Below are 27,916 nucleotides of genomic sequence, written 5' to 3' on the forward strand. Positions count from 1 at the left end.
TAGGAACAGTAATTCAGTCGTTTATTACCATGGCTTAAGGGAAGATACACAGCACGTCACACACGGGGAGTATCACAATCACTGAGCAAACACAGAGACTTGGGCTGGCCTCTCTTCACCCACGAAAACCATGAAGAGGGTTCCCCCTGCAGTGGGCAGCATTGCACAAGCCCCAGAAGAACTGGCGACGGCACCCAAAGAGGCGGCGGCCACCGTCTTGGGGAGCCAGGCAGAGCAGGCCAAACCCCTCTTCTGGTGAGCGGTGCCCCAGGGATGGATGGGTCATTTTTGCTGCTCGAGAGTAGGAGACCTGCTGGTCACAAACAGCCCTCCCACCCCATGGGGACCAAGAGGCATGACTCCTAGTGCTGCGCCCTGTGAAACACGGGACTCCTGTAGAGGAGCAGCAGCTCTGTGGGCCAATTCAAAGGGAAACTTTTTCAGTTCCTCTGGTGGGAGGACAGGCGCTGGTGAGGCCAAAGGCGGGCGGGGTGAAGACCACCTGCCCAGCTGGGCCCTAAGAGCCATCCCAGACAGACCGTTGGACCATTCTCTGCCTCAGCCCCAAAGCCAGGAGAGGCCGTGGCTCCCATGCCTGAATTCCAGGTGAAGACCCTTCTGGTGGCCTTGGGCCCCTTGGAAAAAGCTGCCACTGACCGTCCTGGCAGGAGGGACGAAAAGAGCAGAGCTGGTGTGCTGGTCAAGGTGAGGACCACCGTCTGGAGGAGGCAGGGTGGAACCCAGCAAGCAAACACAGCACTGAATGTTCTGCTGGGGAACTGAGAGACCATGCAGGAAGGGAGGCAGAGAAGAGAAGAGAAGAGGAGAGGAGAGGAGAGGAGAGGAGAGGAGAGGAGAGGAGAGGAGAGGAGAGGAGAGGAGAGTGGGGGGGGGTGCCATTCTAGTAGCATTTCAGGCAGAAGACTCCTCCTAAGCCCAGACACTCAGCAGCTGTTTCCAGGGTGCCCCGGAAGAGTTACACTGCCCTAGGTTTGAACAGCATCTGTCTTCTAACAAGATGGTGGCGATGGGCAGCAGATGGTAAGAGTGGTCACGGAACTAACGGGTCTCTCAGTGTGCCCATACATGATCCTTGAGGCTGACCAACAGGTGTCCCATGCAGAGGCACCATGATGGCAGAGGATGAGAAGCCTTCTGAAACAGACAGCTAGCTTGTACAGATACAGAACGATTTAGCCCGTTCTACTCAGGCTGACACAACGAGTCCTGTAAGTGCAGTAACAAAGGGGGTGTGTGTGTGGAGACCCTCCGGCCCCAGCTTCCCCCAGGCATGGGATGAAGAAGGTTGGCTGCATCGCCATCCAGAACATCTACAGGCTTTGCCAGACAAAGGGAAATACTTAGAAGATGGGAATGTAGTTGTCGATCTTTGCTCGGTGGCGCTGGGCAATGCACTCTGCGATCCACACAATGTTGCGACATTCTTGCTCCTTCAGTTTCACAAAAGCGTAAAACACACCAAAATGGAACTGGTTCAGGAAAGCCAGCTTGTTCAGCTTCACCTACCGGGAAGAGAGACACCTAAGCAGGCATTCTGCTGTCCTGGGGACAGTCCCTCGTGTCCACAGCAGGAACCTCCTCAAGTGGGCTTGGCAGGGGAGATTCCTGCGGCCTTGGCATGCAGCGCTACCATTCCACAAGACACACGGGAGACGCCACCACGACCCACGAGCTCTGCTGCGGAGCAACGGCCACATCCCCCGAGGAGCCGCAGGGTTTGGTGGGCCCCTCTGGGCTGAGTGGTAGCCTCTGAAGCGTGGCTGTCCATCCGCTGAAGTGAAGCAGGTGGAGGGAGGTGGCGGGTGCTCACGAGGGCACGGCTCACCACTGCACCACTCTGGACCAGGAGAGCGCCCTCCTTCTAGCAGTCTCATATGCTGTGCCCTGTTTTATAGCTACTAACTTAGGATTCTCTTCTTTTTAATTGCAACTTTGTTTACTGTCTAGCAATGGCATAAATATACCGGGGGAGACAAGGCACTGCCTCAACCCACAGGCCTTCCCCCTGTCACCCTTTCCTTACCCAACGCCTTCAACAAGCCTGATCCCATGGATCGCAAAACTCCAGATGACCCTTAAATGACAGCAAAGAGAGGTTTTGGTATCTCTCTGCTGCCATCTTGCACGCGCCTCCGGAGTTTTGCGACCCAGAAAGGCCGGTTCAGTGAAGGGTCCCAAGAGGAGCGGCAGCAGGGAGGGAGGGAGGAGCCCCAGGGGCTGCCCCCCCCCAGTGGCGCTCCTGGCCCGGCCCCTCCGGCTTCCCCAGCGGCTGCCGCCGGCCACTCTCCTCCCGCTCCTCCTGGAGGCAAAGAGTCGGAAGGGTCCCACCCGCCCCCAAAGGGCTGCTCACCTCGTGCTCGAAGAATCGGTCCTCAAGGGTCTTGTCACCAGGGTTGCTACCTGCGCCTTCAAAGAGCAGCTTATACTCCTGCCGGAGAGGAAGAGGAGGGAACGGGCGGAGTCAGAACGCCACACGCCCAGAAGGACCATTCCCCGAGTGGTCCGTGGAAAAGACTGGAATACCACTTGGTTTGTTTAGGCAGCCTGAGAGGCTGGAAAAATATCGGAATAGCAGGAAAAGGCACTGCTTGCTGTGTTAGCGCCATGGAGCTGCCACATTTGTGGACGGGCAGCAGAGCCCCTTCTCCGGGGCACCATGGGAATCCAGTCTGGTGCAGGTGCTCAGGGGCTGGGCTCAAAACCGGGGGACCCTAAGTTCTGATTCTGCCTTAGCCGGCTGGGTGGGTTGGGCCAGCCCCTTCTCTGCCCAACCCACCCCACAGGGCAGCTGAGGGGAAAACAGGAGCTTTACCCACTGCCTTGCGTTAACCAAAACTAAAGGCAGGATAAACATTCACTCATCAGCCCATCAATCCGGTCTCCTTTCCACTGAACCGGTAAGAAATGGCAGCAACGAGAGGTGTATTGGGAGCAGTGCAACTTCCAGAACTCCAGCCCAAACGTCTGGGGGATGCCAGGTTGGGGGACACCTGCGTTGAGAAGCAGAGCCACAGGAAAGGCCCCGTGCGTTAGAGGGAGAGCTCGGAGCTCCAGCTGCAACGGGAGATCGGCGCAGGCAGCACCAGCCACCGGTCGCATTGAGCTGCCTCTGCAAACGGCGAACGGCTGGGCTCTGCGGCCACCCTCACACCGAACAACCACACAACCTGGATGCGGGTTCTCCTCCTCTCTGCCCGCCTCGAAGCCCTTACCGGGTAATAGTTGGCCACGGTTCTGACTTGCTCGTAGTCGTCTGCCCTGGCAAGCTGAGCCAGGCCCTCCGGATGGAGCTTGCCGCAGTGGGGGAAGAGCTTGGCGCGGTCCTCCTTGGACAGCTCGGTGCCAAAGGAGTTGATGGTGATGATGAAGGCTCTCCGGTCGGCTTCAAACTGGAGGAGGAGATGGGCAAGTCAGCAAAGGGAAAGCAGCTCTGCCGACCAGCAGAAGGAGGGTGGGGTGCAGTCAATTAAAAAGCACAGAAGACACTTCAGAGTCTAAAAATAAAAGTCTTGAAAAGCTAGAGGATATAAAAGTATATTTTAAAAAGGAAGTACATATAAAAAACAAGGGTCTGAAAGAATCTTAAAGGAGGGGTAAGAGCACTGGATGGGCGGAGGGGAGCATAAAGGTTAGTACGTGGAAGACCCTGTCTCTCAAACCACAGGGCTCTCTAGTTCAGCCTAGTCCACGGCACGGGTGTGCAGAACCTGGCAACACTGTCAGTTGTAGCAGGGCTGGTATCTGAATGCAGCAGGGAGGCGCAGAACTGCCCTGAGCGCCCTGGGTGCCTATGCCGCAATGGCGAGATGGGGCTGGTATGAATGTCTCGGTGGTGCAGGCACTGGAGAAGCACATGCCCGGCCGTCTCGGTGCGTCTGCTGTCTCTCTGGGGAAGGAATCGTCCTGCATCGGCCTTCGAGTACAGCTGAGGGGGGACCGATGCAGGAGCGCCACTGCAGCAGGACGCCCCCCTGCAAAAGCCCGTCTCAGAAGCAGTAGAGGCTGTCAGCTCTCTTCTATCAGCCTGCACAGATCAGCAATTCTTGCCAGCTTATCAGAAACAGGAAAACTAACTGTGGTGTTGAATTTCACAGACAGACAGAATGCAGTATGAGTTGAAAACTACCTGAAATAACAAGATATTCCACAGCAAAATTGTGTGACTTCTAACTTGGGAAAATCAGATGGAATTTTTAAAAACGTTTCTAGCACACTTTATTTTTTAGCCTGAGGGTAACTGTTCTTATGTGCACCAAGGGAAGGTGGGTGGGAAAAGAAAGAACACACTGATGTCCAGTGCCTCATGCCAAATTAAAAACCTGGAGCATTTCCAGAAACTGCTTGGACTTGAACAGAGGCAGACACCAAAAGGAGCGCAGCTGCCTTTGTACAGGCTTCAAGCAGCTGTGACAACGCGCAGGAAGAGCCACCCGGTCCCAGGCAGAGACGTCCGCAGCACATTCCCCTGGAGGCCACCCCGGCTCCTCCTCTTCTACCAGGTGAGCAGGAAGCTTGGCCCCCGGAAGCGGTCGCTAAGCAGGCTCCTACCTCCAAAATAGGGCACATGGCATCTGCTGTTGTACCGCCCAGGGTCTTGCAGAACTTGTAGAAGGACTCCAGGTAAGCCTGGGGAGAAATCAGCCAATCATGAAGGCCTGGGCACAGCCACGCTAGGCCAGCAAGGGGAACTCATGCAGGACGACCAATACAGCCACGAAGGTTTTGGAGCTGACAGTCTGGGAGTGGCGTTACCCAACAAGAAGGGGAGGTGCACCCGACTTCGCAGAACACTGAGAAGCTTTGGGGCTGGCAAGAACCTTGTAACAAAGTCACCAGGAGGCATTACCTCTATGTACTTGTGAGAACGGACAAAATAAATCAAAACAAATGGTATAATTGGTGGGCAATTTGCAGGCTTTGGACATTCAAATTTAACATTTTGCCTTTTGTCCTCTCCTGAAATTTCTGAAGACAGATACACCTGATTTTTTCTTTCTGGAAGATTAAGCCAGTTCAGGCTGAACCACAAAGCTGCACAAGAATTTTTTCAACTGGCTCCTCTGCCAGACTTGTCCAGCAGCCTCTACATTCAACTCTCTGCCAAGAGAGCCTGGCAAACACCTGTGCGCTACCCACACTCCTTTGTCTGCTTTCAGGTCCAGCAGGAGCCTCAGCTGCCTATGTCCAAAGGCTGAAGTCATGCCCTCTAGCTGGTGGGAATCAGCTGGATTGAGGGAAGGAGGTGCAAGCAACATCCTGTGTTTTGCCAGGAGTGACATGGACCGGGATCACAGAGCTACCGAGCCAGGCCTTGATCTCTGTGCTCGGAGGCCGAGGGATCTGCCTCAAACCAGAACAGCCCAGGCAGAGGGAGCGACGGCAGGCCTCTCCTGGCTGAGCAGCTGCACCCCTGACGTTCCAACCTCCTCCTCTCCCAACCTGCCAGGCTCTCCTCTTCTGTGTACACACAAACACTCTTTCAGCAGCACTGTCAGTTGTTGTATCACGGCAAGGGAAGTTACAATGAAAATCCACGTGTATGTCCGTTCCTAACATTTAGTTCTCACATACAGTAGATACACCAAATTAACCCTGAGCATCCTCATTAACAAGCAAGCCGTTTTCCCTCTGGCTGCTGTACAGAGACAAGATTCTAGAACGTCCCTACAAAAGCAGGACCCCTGTAGAGTCGGTATCTACTGCTTTTTACTCTGCATTTCCTGCGGGGTGAATCACATAGTTTTCTTTTTCTTTTTTAAACTGTAAAAGAGAAAGGAACTGTCAGGAGCAGGGAGGCCGAACCCTGGCCAGCATGGCTCTCTGTCCTCCTTTGAGAAGGACGGCCCTGCTGTGGCCTTTCAGCTCAGCAAACTGGACTTCCGTTGGTCCTGCAGACCCAGCTACGTTTCACAGACGGGAGAAGGGCACAAGAACAGACTGAGGCATTGAACTTACTCCTCTCTAAGCACTAACCTTGTACAAAGTATTTCGTATAATTTCAATGTTCATTTCATCCAGGTCCTGCTCAGATATGCAATCCTGGAAAAAGGCAGCTGAAAGAGAAGAAAAGGGGTGGGCAGTGGAAGGGATACCCATCAGCTGCAGTTTCCCTTCTCAGGCCTGCAAGCACTCTTGACGCAGGAGGAGATCCTTCGGGATTCTTCCCACAAAGACCTGGGCAAATGTACAAGCTTCCGCCTGCAGTGACCAGGCAACAGGATGCCTGCAACTTCTGGTCTGCCTATCTACATGGCAAGGACACCAAGTTTCACACTTCCCTCCCCCCAGCACAAGGCCCCAGTTGATACCTACGCCCCACTGAAGCGCCAACCCCGTGTCTTACCAAGGGGCGTGTCCACCAGGATGGCATTGTATAGCTCAGCTGGTGTCTGGGCAATATTCACGGCCTCCATCTGCTCAAAGCTTCCCAAGGGATGGCATTTGGGTACCAGTTCTGCAATGGAGCGTTGATGGAGTGTCCCAGTAATCAGCAGAATGACGTTATCGATCATGTAGCTGTAGCTGAAAGGAGGCAGTGACAGCAGGGCTGTGACAACAAGCACCCCCCCCCTCTCTTTGCCTGGGTCCACACCAGGCTCAGCGGTGGGTGAAGAAAACAGTGGAGGTCCCCTCTCCATCCCAGGTCCTCATAAACTCACAGAAATGTCTCTGAACAAGGTTCAAGGGATTTCTGAACCACAATATGGCACAAGTGCAGAGTAGACCAGAGACTGGTGCTTTCGCTATTTGGGAAAGTAACTACTTTTAACTTGCCACCTTGCAAGAAATGAACTTAAACTCATGCTCAAAAGCTCATCTTGCAGGGAAGAGCTTGGAGAACTAAGAGTCAGTGTTGCATCGTGGTGAAGGTGTTGGATTGGAACTAGAAGGACCCAGATTCGAGTCCAGCCTCGGCCACTGACATTCAACAGGTGGCGTTGGGTCAGCCGCTCCAGGCCGAGCCACAGCAACCACAGGAGAGAGCGGAGGAGAGAGCACTAGCCGTTGAGTTCTGGGAGGAGAAGCAGGAAATAAATCCAGCAAGCAAAGAACTTCTCTTCACAAGCAAATTAAATCACAGACTTACTATCTTGCAACACACAATATGCAAGAAATTCTATGGAGGTAATTATTCATCTTAACGATAAGGGAATAATTGGATTAGCCTGGACTGGCACAAACATTCTAAATAACCTAACCGTAGAAAACTAACTAAAGGGGGACAGGTTTTGCCCAATGTGGCAGGAAAGAACAAAAGAAATAGATTAAATGCCAGTTGAATTCCCTGATCTAGTAAAGAAGGAACATAAGAGGTTGTTCACAAAATGTCAGAAGGGATTTCGTGTCCTAGCCAAATCTTATGTGAGGCCAATGTTTTGATAATTATAGATTTGTACATGGCCAATAATTTAAAAAGGTAAAGGTTTCCCCTGCACAGTCGCGTCCGACTCTAGGGGGCGGTGCTCATCTCTGTTTCATGGCCGAAGAGCCAGCCATTGTCCGAAGACACTTCCGCGGTCACATGGCCGGCATGACAGGCATGGAACGCTGCTACCTTCCTGCCGAAGCGGTGCCTATTTATCTACTCGCATTTGCGTGCTTTCGAATTGCGAGGCTGGCAAGAGCGGCGACGAGTGCGGGAGCTCACTCCGTCATGCGGCACTCGGGTCTCGAACCGCCGAACTTGCAACCTTCCAATTGACAAACCTGGCATCTTAGTTAAAAACTTTAAAGTCTAATTTCATTTATTTGTTATTTGTATTTGATGACTAAGATTGTAATCTTAAAATCAATTGTTCAAACAGTGAACAAGTTCTGCTTTAGAGCCAACCCCACTGCAATGTTACAGTGTAAGTGTGGTGTTTTTTTTAAGAGAGCCACTAGAGTAAAAAGCCAGATTAGAATCGTGAGGGGCAACATAAAACCCTCAGTCAATCTCTCAAATCCAGAAGACACAAATTGTAGGCAGCGAGCCTGACCAACCAGCAAAAATCAGCACAGAGGCTCAGGGCAGAGACGTCAAAAGATTTACAACTCCAGGATACGCTATGGATGGCTCAGAAGCAAAAGATCAGTTTGCCTGGTGACCTGCGCAGAAGGGAACCAGCCAGCCAGGGCTGGAACAGGTTGGTTTTTGTCAAATGCTCTGTGGAAATAAAGATACTGTATGTCTTAGCACTCTTACAATCCACCAAGGATGTAGCCAATTTTTAAAAAGATGATGGAAGATTAATTCTAGTCAGACTATCGAGTAGTCAGAAAGTCCCGCTGACCTCTAGTCATAGCAGTGCTTTTAAAGCCCTTAAGGATCAACTACTTCATGAACTGTTCTCGAGTATTTCCAGAACGCCAGTGTTAGAATGACTGTCATTCTGCAGGTCCCTTTTCTATCTTTCTGAAAGGAAAGACACGTTGTTTTATTTCTAGTCACGTGGTTCTCCTCCTCTTGATCGGGGTTTCTCAAAGATAAGGAACGGAGTCAATACAATTGGCTTGATCCTTCCTGCCCTGGGATCAATCCACCTCTTCCTGGAGTTCTGAACTCCTTCAAGAACTAAGGCACATTCCTCTCCAGCTAGTGCCTGATGGGATGCAGATCACCTGCTGGGTCAGAAGCACAGCCAAGTAGTTCTGCTATCCCCTCCTTCTCTCTCAGCCTTTGCCATGTTCTCCACGAGCAGCTGCACGCAGTTTGATTCTGAACAGATATCAAGCAGCTGGTTGGTTGTTCTTAGCCCCCTTCACTTAGTTCATATTCTTAGCTTTTGTAACATCTTCTCTATAACCCAGGCAACTCTAGATGGCCTGTCTGTCTGGCCTGTACACGTTCTGGCTGATTTTCAGATCTTCACTGTTCTCTGTGCAGTCACATTGACTTTTGCAGTCTTGCATTTTCCCCCCTTCATTGTAACCATCTGCAACTGTATTATTAATATCACTTTTTTTGGCGCTCCCACTTTTAGCTGGATTTCCAATTAGTCTCTCCTGCCATGGAATCCTACTTATGGCTCTACATAAAATGCACACGAAGCTCAAGATACCAGCAGAGCGGGGTGTGTGTGTGTGTGGTGGAGAGACTGGGTATTGTGTACCTTGGCCTGGGAGGGGGAAGCTGAGAAGGGCAGGCAGAACCATCACAACAGTGACAAGCAAAGGGAAGTGTGGCAGGAATCCGGGAGGCAGGCTGTACTCAGGGACACGGGACCCACTGCTTGAAAGCAGCCTCGCTACCTGGGCCCTAGCTGCTACCCTCAGCCCCTGGCTATCAGGCCCCTGGGAGCTGGCTGTTGTTGACAAAGCTGCCCTCACTGATTACCTCATCATGGATGAGGATGCTGACCTGGCAGGTCTAACCGAAATCCGGTTGGGCCCCGATGGGGGTGTACCTCTCTCAGAATTGTGCCCACCCAGGTTCTGGGTTTTCCATCAGTCCAGACACCTGAGGGGAGTGGGAGTGAGGTAGCTGTTGTCATCCGTGAGTCCTTGAGGCTGTCAGAGACTCCACTCCATAGATAACCAAATGTAAGGTGCTCTGGTTGAAGTTGGGTTCTAAGGAACTACTGAGTTCTGATCCACCATTACTGGAGGACAGCACACCCAGCTGTAAAAGCTGACAGCCAAAGTGCACTGAAAATAAATCAAAGTATGAATTCTGCTATGCTGTAAAGACTTCCATGTGGTAGACCAGCCCCCATCCTGCACTCTTGGCAATAGGAAACGACCAGAGTGCTCCCAAGGAGATTTGCATGCTGCCGGCAGTTGGTGGTAAGGAACCCAAGTCTGTACGGTGCCATTTCAGAGTTGGCAGAGGTATTCCAATGATGGAATTGAAGAGAAATTCTGAGAAATCTATCCTCCAAGTAGATGTTCCCTTTTCCCCCCATTGCCTATATGCTGCATTCAAGGCCCAGGAAATTTCAGAGACTTTAAGCAGTGAACCCATCCCCTACCAGCAATATGACAGACCTGGCCCAGTTTTACCATCTGGCCTGGCATCTGAAAAATTGGCTGCAAGAGAAAAGTCATCTTATTTCCAAGACGCCGAGAGGAAGAGCTTTTTTTCTTCAGGGCTAGAAGCACCATGACAGCAGTGGCTGTGGAGGTCCCAAGAGGAAACCCTCCAGCAGTTGCCAATGGAAACAAGGAGCCGTAAAGCAGACCTTTGCTGTGCCTCTGTGTGCTCTACCGGAGTCACAAAAGTCCTAGCCAGCATGCTCCTAGGGGCAGATGAGGCACCTCCTCCCTGAACAACGAATGGCGGGTAGCCACACTGCAGCGAGCCCTGAAAGACAGTCTCCCGGGAAGGCACCCCCAGGGGACTGTGTCACACCCCTAAGCAAACTGAAGCAGAGAGCAGAGCGCCCATGATGGCGTGAGTCAAAAAGCACCTGCCAGAAATGTTTCTCTTGGGTTTCATGGAGAAGGAATTAGAGAAGCAACATGGAAATTTCTTTCACATATGATTAGAGCTGCAAGACTTGCACAACGATGGAAAGATCCACATATACCTACAGTGGAAGATTGGATTATTAAATTAACGGACTTGACCCAAATGGCAAAGCTGACAGCTTTAACGAGAGAGAATACGGGCTCTGGATTCATCGCTACTTGGCAACCACTTTTAGACTACTTGCATGTGATGGAAAAAAATGAAGCTTTAATTGTGGGTTTTAGTGACTAAATGGTTTGCTTTGAAAGAAATAATACTAATATGGTTTAATTACGGGTAAGAGATTATATCTCAGATTGTATTTAGATCTGTATTGGAGAAGATGGAAACCATCTCTCGTTTCTTTACTTTTATAGTTTTTTCTTTCTTCTTAAGCTCTATCTTCCTACTTTCCTATACAGTATATTTTATATATTGCATTTTAACTATATATGTTGAAATTGAATAAAGTTCATTAAAAAAAATAGCATCTGCCAGAGTGGGTGAGAGTGGACCAATGCTACTTTACTCTGAGAAGCTTTCCAGAAAGCTATAAAACAAACCAGCTGCTTTGAGCGATGTTCATTTTACTACAGATCTTTCAGGGAAAAGCCACCATAAAAATGTTCCACCTTCCATAAAAATGTTCCACCTTCCAAAACATGCAGGACAACCCTTGTTGACAGTGAAAAGCTGGACTGATCAAGCCTGCCCCAGATGCACTCAGTCCCGCCTCCACAGCACAGTGCTGTGGCACACCGTGTATCTGCACGCTCTCGAAGTCCTCATCTGGACAGAACAGCCGAGCTGCCAGGGCAGACTGTTCTGAAGCAAGAGGGCACCGGCCCAAAAGATGCAGGGGCCCAGGAAAGGATCTTGAGTTCTCTGCTGTATTCCAGTCAGTCACGGAAGCAACCAGACCCAGCTTCTGGCCAGGACAGTCAATGTTTCCACGGTCTGCCGGTGCTCAACTCAAGATTTCGTCACATACCTGTATGCTAAGTCCATTCACTAGCTTACATTTTTGGTCTTTAAGTCTCATTGTAAAATCAAGATTCAGTGATCAAAAGCACTGGCTGTCACGTTCGTTTTTCTTCCCTCTCTCACTTGTCTATATAGTTCCATCATCATACCCTTTCTGTTCAGTTCCTCAGTAAATGACTTTTGAATCATCCACTGAGCACGCCAGGAATCCTTAAAATAGACTTTACCATCCTATGCACCTGCCTGCGCCTTCCATGCTTTACAATTCCATCCATCCTTCTGCATTTCAGATCCAAAGTAGCAGACCCACCAGCTGTCTCCTCAGTTTCAGAAGGATGAGGGAAGGACTCTCCTATTCCATCAACAAGGTCAAAAGGGGCCAGCTGATTTTGCCACATGCCTCACCACTGGGGAAACAGCTACCGTACCAGGGCTGTACCTCTTTCCAGGCAAAGCTCCAATGGTACCCAGTAGTAGCAAAGGACTTCATGGATCTCACCACTTCAAGTTACACCATGAAGGGAATTTCCTTGAGCCATGACAGTTCTGAAAAACCTTCAGGAAAGACTTTGTCTATTCCAAGCCCAAATCCCATTTTTAAGGAGCATTTCCATTGTCTGTCAATAGCCTCAAATCATTTCTCCTTAGATATCAGATTTTCAAAGAACTGCTGTACCAGAGGTAGGAAACCAGCATATAGCTCCCTTCTCACACTTTTTTGCCATCCTGGTGCCATGCAGAATCACACTGCTGAATCACAGTAATGTAATATTCCGTTTTTTTAATGTAAACAATAAAATGGGAATGTTCAACTTCTGTTCAGTTAAAACCTATTTTAGAAAAATAAAGTAACCCCTGCCAAAAAGGGGAAAAAGGCTGAAAATTCTTGCTGCATCTCATCTAGCAACTTCACCCTCAGCAGCTGGAAAAAATGTAAAAAACCACCCACCCACCCCTTGGTGGGTGTAGTGTATCTAAGAGATTTGCAGGCTAACTGATGAGCTTTAAGTGAGCGGCGGATAGGCTGGCAGAGGGCTCCTGCATGTCCTGTACACGGGCAGCTCCTCAGTCAGCGGCAAGGTGGGGTTTAGGGGGGGAGAGCATTGGGGGTTTCTCTGATCCTGGCCTGTTGGGGCTGAGAGTCCTCCGAGGCGCAGGGAGGCGAAGAAACCATGCCTACAAGCCAGGCCCTCTGCCTGACCCCACCCCCCAATGCCTGGAACTATTTGATGTAGTTGGCAGTTAAAGCAGAAGGCCCATTAGAGGGTCCCCTTCCTTTTTCGTGCTGCTCTTGCTCAAGACCGACAGGCTTGTTTCTGTTCCTGTTCTGGGCTGCTCTGTTTCTTTGTTTGTCCAGGTTAATGATTGCTCACTTTGGTCCACAAATCTAAGTCTTAGGTAACCTGACACAGCTAACCCCTTTTCTGTTTTTCTTGTACACCTTTCTTCTAATCATTTCTTATTCTTTGTTATTCAAACGTAGGGTCTTGTCCTAGCACTTCATGCCACAAAGCTACTTAGGTCAGGAAGCATTTATTAAAAGCTTGTTCCTGAGGATATCACTGCAAAAAAGGTTACAGCCTCCTTCTATCCCCTTTGCTCCTTGAGACCTGCTTAGGAAGGCAGAGTGGCTGGCTAGAGATTAATACAGGTCGGCTTGCTAAGATTCTTGTGGACTAGTAGCAAGTGACTTATATTTATAATGGCATTAAGATAAACATCTCAATGTCCTGCTTCTCCTCCAAGGCAACTTGTGCTTCGTTACTAAAACTAGACAAAACTAGAGCACATCCAGAGAAGGGTGACCAAGATATGGGGGAATCTATGGGAATGGCTGAAACTCTGAAGGTTTTTAATGGTAAAGATGGAATAGACATATTGGCTAAATATTAAAGGTAACAACCTAAATAGCAGCTCCAGCTTTGTTAACACAAAAACAAGTTCATTTCTCTACACTTCTGCTTTTCACATCCAAGAAGGGAGATGGGTCCTGGTTAAACAACTATGTATGGAGGTAGGTCAGTAACTGCTTGATGCTTCATTCCAACAGTCCTGGGGAAAACAGTTGCCCCCACCTGCCATTTTGGAGTCCAGTATTAACTCAGTTTCCCTCTTCCTCATCAGTTCCCTTTTATTTTTTCTAACATCACACCACATTTGGGGAACTACTGAATTGTCTAATAAAGATGCTGCTGTGGTGTGAATTCCATCACATTAAGGTTGTCTTTGCATAACACACTTCATGTGGTTACTGAGTGTTAAAACTAATGAAGTTCAATGCAGTGCACAAAGGGAGGACTCAAAGAGGTCTTTAAACAGGCATGGCTTAGTGTGCTGTGAGGATATGATGAATGATCTCCTTGACAGTCCCCCGGAGGCTTTCTACCCACCTGCCAGGAATTTGGAAACCCCAATATGAGCACAGCAGTGCCCACCAAGCCCACAAAACACCCACAGATGCTTTTGCGTGAGGTGGCTCTGCCCATGCCGTCCTTCTGCCACACATCCTTTGAGAGGAAAAGGAAGGAGGGCAGACACGTTCCCTTCCAGTTAGCCTCAGGAAAGAAACTGATGTGTGTGTGGGGGGGGGGGGAGGCAGGGAGAACTACGGGTACCTACGAACACAGGTGCCCACACTTTGGGGAGGGGTTAGAGAACCAATCCAGAGGGATGGGTGATTCTGGAGAGGTTGCAGCTCACCATTCAGGGGCATATGGATGTGTTCATATACCCGAGGAGAAACGATCTGCAGATAATGTCCATTTCAGGGATAAATACTTGGGAAAATTATTTTCAAAGCATTTAGTTAGAGACGTGAACATGGGACTTCTCACTGTTGTCATGACAAGGTTGCTAAGAATTCTTCTGGTTTATGATTTTGCACAATACAGAAATGACTCCAAAAGAAAATCTGTCATTTATGAAGATGACTTAGCATATGGTAGTAACTAGATGACCCCACCTGACCTCAGGAACCAAGCAGGGAGAGCCCTGGTCAGTACCTGGGGGACTACATGAAAATTCCAGGCTCTTGGCCAGACAGGCAAGTAAAAAAGTCATCCCGGAAGAAAGCATCTGCCAAGAAAATTGCATGGACGCAGTCATCAGGAGCTGAGCTTCACTTGAAGGAGGTTTTAATTTTTTAACTTATACACCAATGCCCTTCTGTTCATATAATGTTTCTTCCTTCACATCAAGGAAGGATTAGCCGCTGCTCATATGGCAGTTCACCAACAGGCTTAAGCTGGACTGCCACCACCAGGAAATCTTCAGGTTTTACAAGCTAAAATGTGGAAAGTATATTCCTGATTTTTGCAGTGTGTGGAAACAGATGGTAGGAAAGAGAAGGCATCTGTAGTGAGATAAAGATACATTACTGGCGCAGGTCCTTCATTGACTAATATGAAGATAGGCCAATATTCTCTGGTTGCCACAGAAAAGCTAGCCAAACGTGCAGAGTTGTTTCTCTGCACCTGGAGCCAGTGGCCACTGCTCACTCACCAGCTTCAATGAGGGACCCTGAAGTCCAGTGCCCACAGGTCTTCTTAATGTATGCACAGGAACAAAAGAAGCTACCTCCTCAGATCTGGACCATTAGTTCCCCTAGCACAGCAGATTGCCTTGACAGGGCCTCCCCAAGGCCCTTCAGGTGAAGACACCAAAAATGGAACAAGCTCTTCCCTCTGCACAGGAGCGTGTGGACCTGGGGACAGGCTAGACAACGCTTCTCTGGGACTAAGTTCTCTGTGGCTGCTTCAGCCTTCCACACCCAAGCATGGGCAGGACCTTCTGGAGCACGGAGGGGTCACAGAGGCTATCAGGTTGAACCCCTGGCTCAATGCAGGAATCGTATTAAAGTTTTCCCAAGAGATGGTTCTCCAGTCTCTTTGTGCCAATGTTTCTATCACTCTATTGCTCTTACAGTTAGAAGGTTGGAGCTTTTTCCCTACCATGCAACATTACTCTTTGTGGAACAACAGAAAGAGATCATGGCCACTTTTTGTGTGTGTTACACCCTTTGAGTATCTGCAGATTGTCACTGTAGGTGCAAGACAAAGGAGACCTGGCATGGCAGCCGTGCACGTCCTAAGGATCTAGGAGTACCGGTGGAACAGGAGCAAGCCCTGTGGTTCAGCAGCAGCTGGAAGGGCCAGCGCAATCTTGGGCTGCATTAACGGAAGCACTGCACCCAGGAGGTAACAGTGCTCCTGTCCTCGGTGCCAGTTAAGCTGCACCTGGAGTTCTGTGTCCAGCTGTGGGCACGGAGAAGCTGGAGTGGATTGAGGACCACAAGAGGCCTGGAAAGCAAGCCAGTGAGGAAGGACTGAAGGCTCTGGGCACGTTCAGCTTTCAAAGAGGGGAGGCAGAATAAAAGTACACACACTTCTAAAAATCTAAATCATCTAAAAAACATTTTAAAATGTCCATGAGGAAGGGCCAGTGGACTGAAATTAGTTAGTGAATGTTGTTATTACATTGTTTTAGATGTCCAGGTAGTCCTCACTTAGTCACCCTAATTGGGACTGGCAACTCCGCCACTAAGCGAAGTGGTTGCTAACGGAAATCACGTGACCACGACTGTGCTTTCTGGCTGGAAAGAGACAAGACTAGCCAGTTTCTCTTTCGGCTTTTGTTTGCCTCCAAACTGCTCCCGCACCCTTTGGAAGGCTCGAGTGCCTGCTCGCTGCCTTGTACACATCGAAAGCAATGCCATCACGCTCCCGGGCCTGGGAGCCACGGGTGCGCTATGCAAACAGCTTACAATACTCTCTTGAAATCTCTTTCCAATCTCTCCGCTCAGCAAGGGGGCACAGGCAATCTCTCCTTTGCCCGACCCTTCCCCCACCAGCAGAGGAGAGAGACTGGAGAGGGATTTCAAAAGAGTAAGCTGCTTGCTCTTCTACACATAGAAAGCAACGTGACCATGCTGGCAGCAGGAAAGGGTCAGGCAAAGGAGAGACTGCCTACAGAAATCACTTGCCTTTTTTCTCCCCCGCCCCATCACAGACAGGGATTGGAGTGAAAGAGATTTCAAGAGAGTAAGCTGCTTGCTCTTCTACACATCAAGAGCAATGCGATCATGCCAGCAGTGGGAAAAGGTTTACTCTCTTGCAGTCCCTTTCTCACCAATCAAACTGCTCTGCAAGGGGGAAAAAAGAAAAATGCACAGGCCAGACACAGGACAATGCGTATGGACTGTAATGGTACATGTGACTGAGGGACACTGCAAAGGTCATAAATGTGGGCACTGCTTGTAAAGTTATTTTTTCAGCACTACTGTTAACTTCAAGCGGTCACTGAACGAATGGTCAGTAAGCGAGGACTACCTGGAACAGTCTGCCTAGAACAGTGGTGGACTCCTTTTGCAGGATGATCATCTGTCAGGAATAGCTCAGTGGATTCCTGAAGTGACCAGAGAATTAAACCTATAACGTGCCTTCCAACTCATATATTGTTACTTCCCATGAGTCTCCTTTCCTCAAGACTAAACAAGACCAGCATTTTCAATCCACAAGATTTCTAGTCTCATTATCCCAACATCCTTTGGTTCACTTCCCGCTTTGCAGAACATTTACAGTAAGTACCAAGTGCTCTGTCTTGCACAGCTTAAGCCACCTCAGTCTGGAATTGTCACAAAATGGGCTGTGATCTTAGGACACAGGTCATAAACATTGTGTAAGCCATAGTGACTTTGCAAATGTCAGGTGAGAAAGACCCTAGAAGTCTTTTGAATGAGCACCCAAAACTTTCCCTGTAGAGATGAACAGCAAAATGTGCAGTGTTTCAACCAAATCCATCTTGTGGACTTGTGCCAGCCAGATTGCCAGGGTTCTGTTGCCCTGCAGCATCTAGCACTTACGTGATGAAATCCAGGAAGCTGGCCAAAGGCTCGTAAGCATGATTCCGCATGTGACGGAACTCTACAACCATCTTCTCCTTGAGCTTATCATCAATGACAGAGACAGTGAGAGGTGAGGCTTCGTTTGCCAGGAAGTTCCCATAGTCTGTACTTTGGAGATGGAGCTTCAAATCTGAAAAATTAAAAACAAATTTCAGGGAGAAAAACTTTGATGGAGGACAGACCTGGCAATCACTGACAATGAACTATAATGGAGTTTCCCCTGTAGGCTGGAGCTTGGCATTTTCACTTGCCTAATTTATCAAGCATGCCAAGTATCTGCCCAGGGATCTAGAAACACCAGTCCCTTGGGACAAAACAATCTTCCCCTTCTATGACAATACAGGCACATCCTTCAGGCGTCTTTTCCTGAACAGTACAGCAGCAACAGCCACTAAAGAGCTTCTTGAAGGCGTAGCAGCTAGTGAGACTTGAGTGCCCCTGCACACTTCAAATCACCTTTTCCCCTTTGAATCCAGATCATTGCTAAGGCCCACTTGAGAACACAGAAGGAAATATAACCCCCCCACCAAATCAAAGTCTTCCATTTCTAGCCAAAGAAATAAAGTGCAAACCTCTAGAAATATAGAACTGGAAGGGGCCACTGATGCCTTCAACTCACCCCTGCTCCACACAAGATCCAAATTAAGCATCCCCAAGAGATGGCTGACTTGGCTTCTGCTCGAACACACTCAGTAAAGGAGAGCCCATCTCCTTTCTGAGTCATTAGTTGTTCTTGAGCTGCTCTCGCTCTTGGGAAATTCTAGGAATTGTACTCATGACTTCAATTGCCCTTTCCAACTCTACAATTCTATTGGGTCACAATTTGGGGAGAGGGCGTCTCGTGAACAACAAGCAAATCAGGGGTGGGGAAATGACGCTAAGAACTTGGAATCCGCCAAGGTCTTTTTTGTCCAGCTATGTGGCTGTTAAGAAGAAAAGTAGGTAGCATTCCTAGTACACATCTTACTAATTCTCTGTAACAGATGATTTATTTATTTGTCCAATTTATATAGCCACCCACCTCACATACATGACTCTGGGTGGCTCACACAGTTAAAACAAAAAACAATAAACAAATAACAAACAAAACCAAAAACAATTAAAACCATAAAACATAATCCAAGGGGATGCGCAGTCTATACAGTCCACGCATTAATGCAGTCCATACATTACAAACAATGCAACCATGTTGCAGGCTCCATAGCTCCACCAGATCCCCAGGCGTGATTTATTTTAATTTATTTATTTCAAGATTTATAAGGCTGCCTTGTCTTCAGGGCCTTTTGGAAGGCCAGTAGGGTCGGGGCCAATCTAACCTCCAGAGAGTGGGTGCCGTGGCAGAAAAGTCTCCCCTCCTGGGCCCTGTCATACTGTGTCCACAGATGACGCTCCTCTGTAGACGGGCCTGCAACGTGCCCCTCCTGCCAGACCTGATGGGATGGGCAGATGTAACTGGGGAGAGGCAATCCCTTCCCTAACTGTTTATCCATCAATCCTGAAAGGAAAAGTTCTGGCTTCAATTAAATATTAATCTTTAAAAATCCTCTGTATCAAAGTATTTATTTGAATCCAATATTTTTTAGCTTTTTTACACGTCCAGCAAGCATGATAAAAACGTCCCTTCATGTTGCTCATATTCCCAACATCCATTTGAAACGCCTTTATACATTCTAGATAATCTTTTTTGAGGGAGCTGTGGGTGCTTTTCCTCCGGTAATGTAGGGGATGATGCAGTCAAGGAGAGGTCTCTCTTGGCATTCTATGGCATACCCTTGAGAACACGTATGATGGTGGAGCCCCCTACTGGTGGAGCTTGGTACTGACTGCTGCAGAAGGAGGGCAGCCTCCTCCATCTGCAACAACTCCAGCTAGTTGCTGGCCCCTGCGAAAGAGCTCTAGAATCCCCTGCGCTGATTCTAGATGGGGGAATCAAAGTAATTAAAAGGGTGAGTTGGGGTCTAGATTGGCCCCTGCCCTGTCTTCTGACTGAAGCAGCCGTTTGTCCATGGTTTCAACTAAAGCCCTCAGCAAAAAGACTGCCTCCCTTGAAGGTGCTGGGATGCTAACTTGGATTTAGCACCCTCTTCCCAATCTCTGCATGTCCTGAGTTTGCAACCATGGCTTTGGTGTCTGGGCCAGAGTGGGCTGTGGTGGCTGCTCTCTGGGCCAGCTTGTTAACATCTTAGCAGGCTGTTCGTTGGGAATCAATTCCAAAAGTGGCTTGAACCACAGAACTGCAGTTGGAGTAACCAAGGATATGGCCCCCGCTACCTTGATTGCTAAGGCACTGGGTCATGAGCCCTCTTTAAAAGAAAATTGATGTATTTTGATATTATCTCAATCCTTGAAATGATGGTCCCCCAAACCAAGGAGATTCCTGGGGACCTGATCCTTCCAACAGGATATTTAAAGCTTTAGGAATGATCTGCTATGGGGTGTTGAAAGTCTAACTGCAGTGAACTGGCTCTTCTTCGCACTTGGGAGACCCCTTCTGCCATTATGACTTTTCCACAGACACTTTTAATGCTATGATTGAGGCTACAGGCTGCCCCCTTTGATTTCCAAAATAAGGGAAACAGCTGAGAGGGAGGTCCCCTCAGCCCAAGAGACTTGTGGCACCTCTTGGCCAGGGTCAAGCAATGCCTCTGAGACACAGCCTCAAAGCTGAAGCACCTCTTCCTCTTCCCCATCTGAGAGCTTGCAGGAGAGTTTTTCCATGTGACAGTGCCCAGAAAATCCATGCCCAACATCCTACATAGCATCCTACTCTTCCCAGCTGACCATGTGAGCTGGCAGTTTGAGGATGGTTTGAGGATGAAAGCAAAGAGAAGTACCAGCCCTTTGTTTAAGTGCTTATGAGGACCCCGCTGGTAAGCTCTGCAGGGAATGGGCAAAGAGACCTTCCCTTTCTTGGACTTCTTCATGATGTCATCCTCACTGAGGACTACTGGTCTTATCAGGAATAGAAGTGAATGGAGGGTAGCCCCATCAATTGATGGGAAAAGAGAAAAAATGCTGCCGTCCATCTTGCTGCTTCAATCACTCCAACTTGTGGATGCCCCAGTTTCCCAAAGACTGAGGACAACCCCACTGTCCAAAAGGAAGTGACCTCTGCTGCTTCCTGCACAGTGTAGAGGAAAGAGGGAATGGCATTGAGGGACAGGAAGAAGAGCCGCTGCCAAGGCAACAGTCAGATAAGAGAAACCAGAGTCTGGGGCAGGAATGTAACGTATGTAAACATCTGAGACAGGCCCCTCCCTAGTTCACCTGAAGATAAAGCAAGCAGGGAGGAGGTGCATTCAGGCTTGCAAGATCCTGATACCATCACTTTGCAATAAAAGCCGTCTGGTCTATCATACATATACATATACATGTTTTAAGAACAATTAGAACTGCTACAAATAAAATTAGAACAGAGAAAATGAAAAAAAGAGAAAAATAGCAGAAAAAGCTAAAAGTGCAATAAGAAAACAGAAAAAGTAAAAAAAGAACAAAACATAAAGATAAGAAGGTATAAAGAGTACCTTCTGATATTCTCCACAGCAGTTGTAAGTGCAATTATATGTTAACCTCTCTAAAGTTACATGATGACTCTCTTCTTTCTATAATCTATTCTGTCTAATCATCAAAACCATAAATCACAAGTTCATTTTTTTCATTTTTATGCATAAGGGGTTTCCAGTCACCAATAAATGTAGATATTCTCTAAGATAATAACATAATGTAAATTTCAACCCTTTTAACCACATATTTTCCCACTGATCCATCTGCATATTATAACCAAAATTCTTAGCCTACTTTATCATACATCCTTTAATCCGTTCTTCCAGTGTCAAATTTCAACAAAAGTTTTTACATTTTAGCAATTACATGTTCATCACTGCTGCATAACTGTATTTCAAATTCTGTCTTACTTTGCTCCATACCATAAGTCTTTTTATCCATTTTGAATCTTTATAACTGTAAATGGGAAAATCACTGACAGCTACAGTATATCCTTCCTCTATCAGTTGCTCTCTTGATTTAATCTTATATTCCCCTTGATAATTTTCCAGTAATTCCCAGTATGTTAACCATTTGTCTTTGCCTGCTGTTTCTCTTCTATGGAATGCTTCTTGTGCTGAGATCCACAGAGGTGTTTTCTGGCACAACCTGGGTTTATATCATATTCTCAATATGGCACGTCTAATAAAATGATTTTTAAAATCCACATTAATCTTAATGTTATCGTATCCATGCCTCCAAACCTCAAGTTGTGACCGTCTAACTCTCTTGTTTCTCAGCAACATCGATTCTTTCATCCAGAACAAACAACAAGCTGCAAAATACAATTTCAAATCTGGTAAACCCAGTCCTCCTCTTTCCTTTGCATCTTGTAACACTGTATGTATGTATGTATGTATGTATGTATGTATGTATGTATCTATCTATCTATCTATCTATCTATCTATCTATCTATCTATCTATCTATCTATCTCTATTCAGTCATGTCCAATTCTTGGAGACTGCCTGGACAAGTCTCTGCGGGGTTCTTGGAGCAGTTTTTCAGAAGTGGTTTGCCACTGCCTCCTTCCTAGGGCTGTGAGAAAGTGACTGGCCCAGGGTCACCCCGCTGGCTTCGTGCCTAAGGCAGGAGTAGAATTAACGGTCTGCCAGTTCTAGTCTGATGACCTAACCACTACACCAAACTGGATCACTTTATATCTAACTCATGGTATTTTTTCCTTGCCATACAAATTTAGATGTATCTTTCTGTCATTGTTTGAATGATACATCAGTTATCAGAACAGTTTGTCTGAAGCAAAAACATCATTCTAGGCAAACATTCATTTTTATCACAGAAATTTTCCCTAACACTGACAATTTTAATTTCTCCCATCTTAACATGTCCTTCTTAATGCATGTGTCTTCCATGTCTTAACACAGTTATTTTGAAATAACAGACAATTCATATCTGTCATAGTAATACCCAAGTATTTTACTTTCTTCTCAATCTTAAAAACAGTTTCCTCCATCAGTTCTTTTTGGTCTTCTAATTTCATATTTTTTGTTAACATCTTCATCTTCTGATTGTTAATCTTAAAACCTGCTAACATACCAAAGTCCTAGATGTTGTACCAAATGGACCTTGCAGCTCGACCAAAAGATGAAGAAGCTACTGGCAGAGGGCAGCCTACAGAACTGTCAATTGACCAACTTTATTCATGACCTTTTGGATCTCTACAAGATTCCAGTGCAGAAGCTAGAGCCCTTTTTTGCCTTGCGATCTCAATTTCCTGGTCAAGCGGCCTACAATCTAATCAAAGTCATGGTTTGATAAGGATTGTGTTGAAGCTAAGAAAGTTCTTACCTCAGCATATCATCTCTATAAATTTGTGACAGGGGACAATAACACAACGACCCTTGAACTTATTGTCCTTAAAAAACAATATAAGCAATTGGTGGCCTTCAAGAAGGAAGATACAAGAACCCCTTCGGAACGATTTATTCAAGCAGCGAAGGAAAAGAACTCCACTTTTTTCTGGCACCGAATATCCCACCAGGTCTCCAGAGATCCTGTCCCACTGGATTCCTATATGGCCCCTAAAGCCTGGGAATTACAGTTTCAGAGGATGTACGAAGACCCCTCCAATGAGACCTGGATACAAAAGATGGAGGACTTAGACCCAGGTATCTGTGACTGAAATTAAGTCCCTTATTGGTCAGCTGGGGGGGCAGGGGAAGGTCCCTGGAGCTGGTCTTATTCCCCAGAAATAATGAAGAACGATGTAGAGTGGTGGTGTCATGAGTACTGATGGCGAGCAGGAGGGGGCCCCTATCCAGGGGGGAAAACGCATGCGTAGTACTGAGGAATTAAGCAGCCATTCAAAGAGACACAGATCAGACCCGCCTTAACTTTTGGGGTTTATCTGTCTCAGTTTTTCCCACGCTTCTTCAGTTTGTTAGGATTTTCTGTCTTATGTAGCAGTAATAAACACTAGAGACCTACTCCTCGTCTCAGTGTGATTCCTGACTGTTAGGACAGGTGGGCTCCAATCTTGGCATCGTTCTTTACCTACATTGACACAACCAGATGTGTCCCTGAGGATTGGGGGCTGGCAATTATCGTTCCAGTCTTCAAGAAGGGAAAGAGAGATGATCCTGCTAACTACAGGCCAATTAGCCTGCCCAACAATCAGCAAACTTTATGCCAGTCACCTCCATGATAAACTTAAGGACTAGTTGGATCAGGAAAATCTGACAGGCCAGTTTCAGAGAAGGTAGAGGCACCATTGACCAATGCTTGGTCCTACAACCCTTGACTGAAAAACATTTAAACAATAATGCAGCATCACTATATGCTGCCTTCACAGATCTCAGGGCACCCTTTGACTCTATATCCAGGAGCAAACTATGGGAGAAGCTGGAAGTCTCACCAATCGGCTGTAAGCTTCTCTGCTTAATTTGAGCCGTGTATGCTAAGACAATTCTTAAGGTGAGGTACAATACGCAAGGGTTTCTCACAAGGCCAGTTGAAACTCAAAAGGAGGTAAAACAGGGATACATGTTGCCCCCTCGCTTTTAAATTTTTACATCAATGGTACGGTGAGACCCCTAAATGATCTGAATTTCCATCCTCCCAAACGAAGGGATCGCAGCATTGCTCTGATGCTTTATGCAGACAATGCTGTAGTTCTTTTCAGAACACCAACAAGACTTAAAAGAGCTCTGAGCGCACTGGCCCGACACCGCAGCAATGGTCATCTGTCAATAAACTTTTAAAAAAAGGGTTTATGGCATTTGCCAAGAGGCTGATGACTCATGGAGCATTAATGGTCACAAGACAGAACAGGCGACCTGCTTCAAGTATTTAGCAGTAGTTATGCAGGGACTGGTTCAAGGAGAGCTCCCTGCGAATACGCTACTGTTGCTGGACGAAGATCTGCCAATGCCACTCTTAACTTGTTTCACCCCACGGGAGAACATTGTATCCCAGCTGCACTTCAGCTTTTCAGGCAAGGACACTAGCCCAGCTCCTCTGTGGGACTGGCTGGCCCTCCAGCTTGTTTTACCTCTCTGGAGTGGGTACATTCCAAATTCATCAGAGCAGCTCTCCAGATACTCCAGTGTCTCAAATGCTTATCTGTGACCGGAGGCAGGTGTGATAAAAGTCGAGGCTCCCATAAACCTTTGGCTAAACCTTAACTTTCATCCTCAAGGCCTAGTCCATTATTTCTCCAGGACAACTTTCAATCTATATGAATTAGGGCTGTTGAATCTAAACTCCTGAGTCTGGGCTTCTCTCTCTCCTCAGTTCTCAAGACAGAGTAAGATCAGGCGAAGCAAACCCTGAAGCGGAGGATAAAGGATACAGAGCACCAGGCAGAACTAGAGAAGGCCCAAGCCTTCCTGCCATTAGCCAGCAGTAGATCTATTGTCACAGCTGCTGGCTACCTCACACAGCTCTCTCTCTCGCCTGATGTCCTGCTCTCCCCTCTGCAGGACTGGATGGCAAATATAAAAAAGTAGTATTGGCTAAAAGGCTCTGCCCCTGTGATTCTGGAGAGGGAGAAACCACAGAGCATGTCGTTCTTCGTTGCTCCTTTTATGCAGACATTTGAACCATGTAAAGCATGTTGCAGTAGTCAAGCTGTGAGGTGATTAGGGCATGAGTGACTGTCTGAAGCCTCCCCCACACCCAATCCAGGAAAGGGCACAACTGGATGAAGTTGCACAAAGGCCTTCAGTACAAAATAATATTCTTTAAATTGGAGGAGGTTTTTCAGAGCTTTGGAGCTGGGCACCAGCAGAATGCAAATGACATATTGCTCCTCATCACTCAGTTCTAAGGAAATAATCTTGAATATTGCCTATGTATAGTAAGGGCTGGTTGAGGGAGAACAAGCTGAAATTAAATCCAACAAAATGGAGGTGCCTCTTGGTAAGAAGGAGGCTGCTCTGGGACCGAGGGAAGCCTTGGTCTAGATGAGGTTGTATCCCCCCAAAAGAGCAGGTTTACAATTTGGAAATGCTTCCTGATCTCCAGCTGTTACTTAAATAAAGGATTTAAGATTCCAACCAAACACAGGCAATCTTTGGTTAATTATGGTAACTGGGACCAGGAATTCTGTCACTAAGCAATGTGACACAAAGTGAGATGTCACGTGACCACACCGATGGCAGTTCTAGCAGTTCCAGTTGCTAGGCACAGTGTCATGTGATCGCCATTTGTGACCTTCTGCTGGCTTCCCCATTGACTTTGCTTGCCAGAAGCCTGCAGAAAAAGGTTGCAAATGGTGATCACGTGACCGCAAGACGCTGCGACCATCATACTTGTGACCCAGTTGCCAAGCGCCCGAATTATGATGATGTGACCGTGGGAATGCTGCATTGGCTGTAACTTTGAGGATCGGCTGTAAGGCTGTAAGTTTGAATGGTTGCTGAATGAATGGTCATTAACTATCCATATTAGATAAACATCTTTTAACAGAGAACAGCTGTTGGACAGCAGGAATTATCCCCTAGAACAGTGGCAGGCAATCTTTCGCTGGATGTGTTCAAGCAGAATCTGGACAGCTGCTTGTCAGAAATAATGTAATTTGCCCTGAGTTGGGAGTCTGTATTTGATTGTTTAAATGGCTTGTACCAACACTATATCATCCTTAATCATCAAAATATCTTCAAAGCCACCACCCTCCGCACATCTGAATACCTCCTCTACTCCTGTGTGCCTATGATCAGAACTGCCAGATAAATTTTATATCAAATATTCTGCTATTTCAGGCAAGTGCATACACAAGAAGTTGACAGATAAAATGTGTCTTATGTATGATCTTATCAGCATCCTGACCAGTATGGAGCCAATGTTGTCTCTGGCTCAACTGTCTGGGACACTGAACCCCAGTACCTGGGATAACATCAGTGATGAGGAAAGAATATAAACATATTGGCTTCTGTCTTGCACTGACACGGAAGGGAGGGAGGTGCCAGGACACAATGAGCACACAAGTGTGCATCATTCCTGATGCAGCAACTAAAACAGCTCTCAGGACTGAAAGGGCAGTCTGCTCAAGGCTCTGTTCGTGGCTAAGGAGGCCAAAGAAGATGCTCTTGACTTGGTCTGAATGTGGTTATTCTGTTCCCCAGAAAGACTGTTTGCAGTTTGAGATCTTGGAACTCAGCTGTCACTGCATTTGAAAGATCTGATACAGCTACAGCTAATATGCTAACAGCAACCCTTTCAGTCAACTTAGCAATGGTTCCCCATGCCTTGGTTACAAGTCCCGCAACACACTTCACCCTTGAAAAGCGTCCAGAAATTACAATGGGTGCAAAATGAAGCAGCCAGGCCGCTGACACAAGGTAGAAGGATCATCTTCCTGCACAATTTAAGTGTTGAACACATTGATTAGCTGACAGTCGGTGGGTCCATCTCCCACAATGAGCCTGCCTGATCGTTTAAGTCAAGAGGAGAGGCTGAGGAAGCCCGGCTGCCAAAGTGTTTCGCTCCCTTGATTTCAGAAAATGGTAAAAACACTTCTCTTTTGCTAACTTTTAAAAACTTTCATTTTGTTCTTTATTTTAGTTGTATTTTGTTCTGTGTTTTTAATGCTCGCGAGCTGCTTAAAAAGCCACAGTTGTCGCCCCAAAAGAAAATCAGGTATTTTCCCCCGTTTTACCAAAACGCACATTTTTTCAAGGGCAAGCAAACAATAAGGACCGCGGAAGGCCATTTCTTTCTTTTCTCGTCCCCGGCACCGGGCCGCTGCCTCGCCGCCCGCTGCTGCTGCTGACCCGCCATCGGACCTCGATCCCGCGAGGCCAAGGACTGCTGCGCAGGACGGAGAAGAGCAGCCAAGCGGCCCGAGGGCTTCTCCGCCTCCGCGTCTCCGAAGCGACCCCCGGGAGCAACGAAGGCAGCCGAGGCCGTCCGGGCGGGGGCGGCGGCCGAGGCAAGGGGCCCGAGCGCAGCAGCCGCAGGCGCCCCGGGTCTTCCCCAACGCAGCTCGAGCGCGCTACGGCAAGGCCCTGGCTCTTCGCACCCCGTGACCCGACTTCCCAAAGCAAGCGAGAACAGCGCCCCGCCAAGCGCCCCGCCAGGGCCGGGCCGGATTCGGATCCCCCCCGCCGGCGACTCATAACCTCTCCCAGGATCGCTCCAAGGATGGAGAGGCGGCATCTCCGAAGCAGAAAGGGACCTTCCGCCGGGGCTACCAGACGAGAGGGTCCGCCCTCGCCCGCCCCGCCAGGGAGGCCCGCCCCGCCACCGACCTTCCAGGCTCTCGCACTGGACCAGGTTGACGTAGTCGGCCTGGCTGAGCACCCCGGCCTTGAAGCCGCGCACCAGGCCCTCCAGGTAGCCGCTGTCCACGTTGAAGTACAGCTCCGGGAAACAGGACAGCAGCATGGCGGCGGCGGCGGCACCGGCACCCTGCCTGCCCCGTCACGCTCGACACTTCCGCCCCGCAGGGACCATAGGCACGCGCGGCAGGAGCGGCTTCCGGCGGCACCAGAGAGCCCCTCTCCCGGGGAGGTGCGCGGCCGCGAGCGAGCCGATGACGCGAGGCGGGGCGGGGCGATCGGACTCCCTCCCCGCTGCG

The 27,916-nt window shown here is 48.2% G+C and overlaps 1 protein-coding gene across 1 annotated transcript; it reads right to left on the minus strand.

Annotated features, from left to right (window-relative positions):
• Nucleotides 1-27,769, minus strand: ATP6V0D1 (ATPase H+ transporting V0 subunit d1). The gene is made up of 8 exons (XM_063312706.1): nucleotides 27,588-27,769; nucleotides 17,295-17,466; nucleotides 6,365-6,543; nucleotides 5,995-6,074; nucleotides 4,570-4,647; nucleotides 3,234-3,410; nucleotides 2,372-2,449; nucleotides 1-1,523 (listed from the first exon to the last, which is right to left on the minus strand). The coding sequence occupies exons 1-8, from the start codon at nucleotides 27,721-27,723 to the stop codon at nucleotides 1,362-1,364; spliced, it is 1,062 nt and encodes a 353-aa protein (XP_063168776.1). The 5' UTR covers nucleotides 27,724-27,769; the 3' UTR covers nucleotides 1-1,361.
• Nucleotides 27,770-27,916: the final 147 nt, after the last annotated feature.

The sequence above is a fragment of the Candoia aspera genome, chromosome 11 (genome assembly GCF_035149785.1).
Source record: "Candoia aspera isolate rCanAsp1 chromosome 11, rCanAsp1.hap2, whole genome shotgun sequence".
NCBI lineage: Eukaryota > Metazoa > Chordata > Lepidosauria > Squamata > Boidae > Candoia > Candoia aspera.

Bases quoted from the DNA above. Each gene is read 5' to 3' on its own strand.
- ATP6V0D1 (XM_063312706.1), bottom strand. From the start codon at position 27,723: ATGCTGCTGTCCTGTTTCCCGGAGCTGTACTTCAACGTGGACAGCGGC. The intron at 6,075-6,364 runs GTAAGACACGGG...CTTCTCTTTCAG, and splicing joins CCTGGTGGACACGCCCCTTG to CTGCCTTTTTCCAGGATTGC. The intron at 4,648-5,994 runs GTTAGTGCTTAG...ATTTCTCCCCAG, and splicing joins TACGAAATACTTTGTACAAG to GCTTACCTGGAGTCCTTCTA.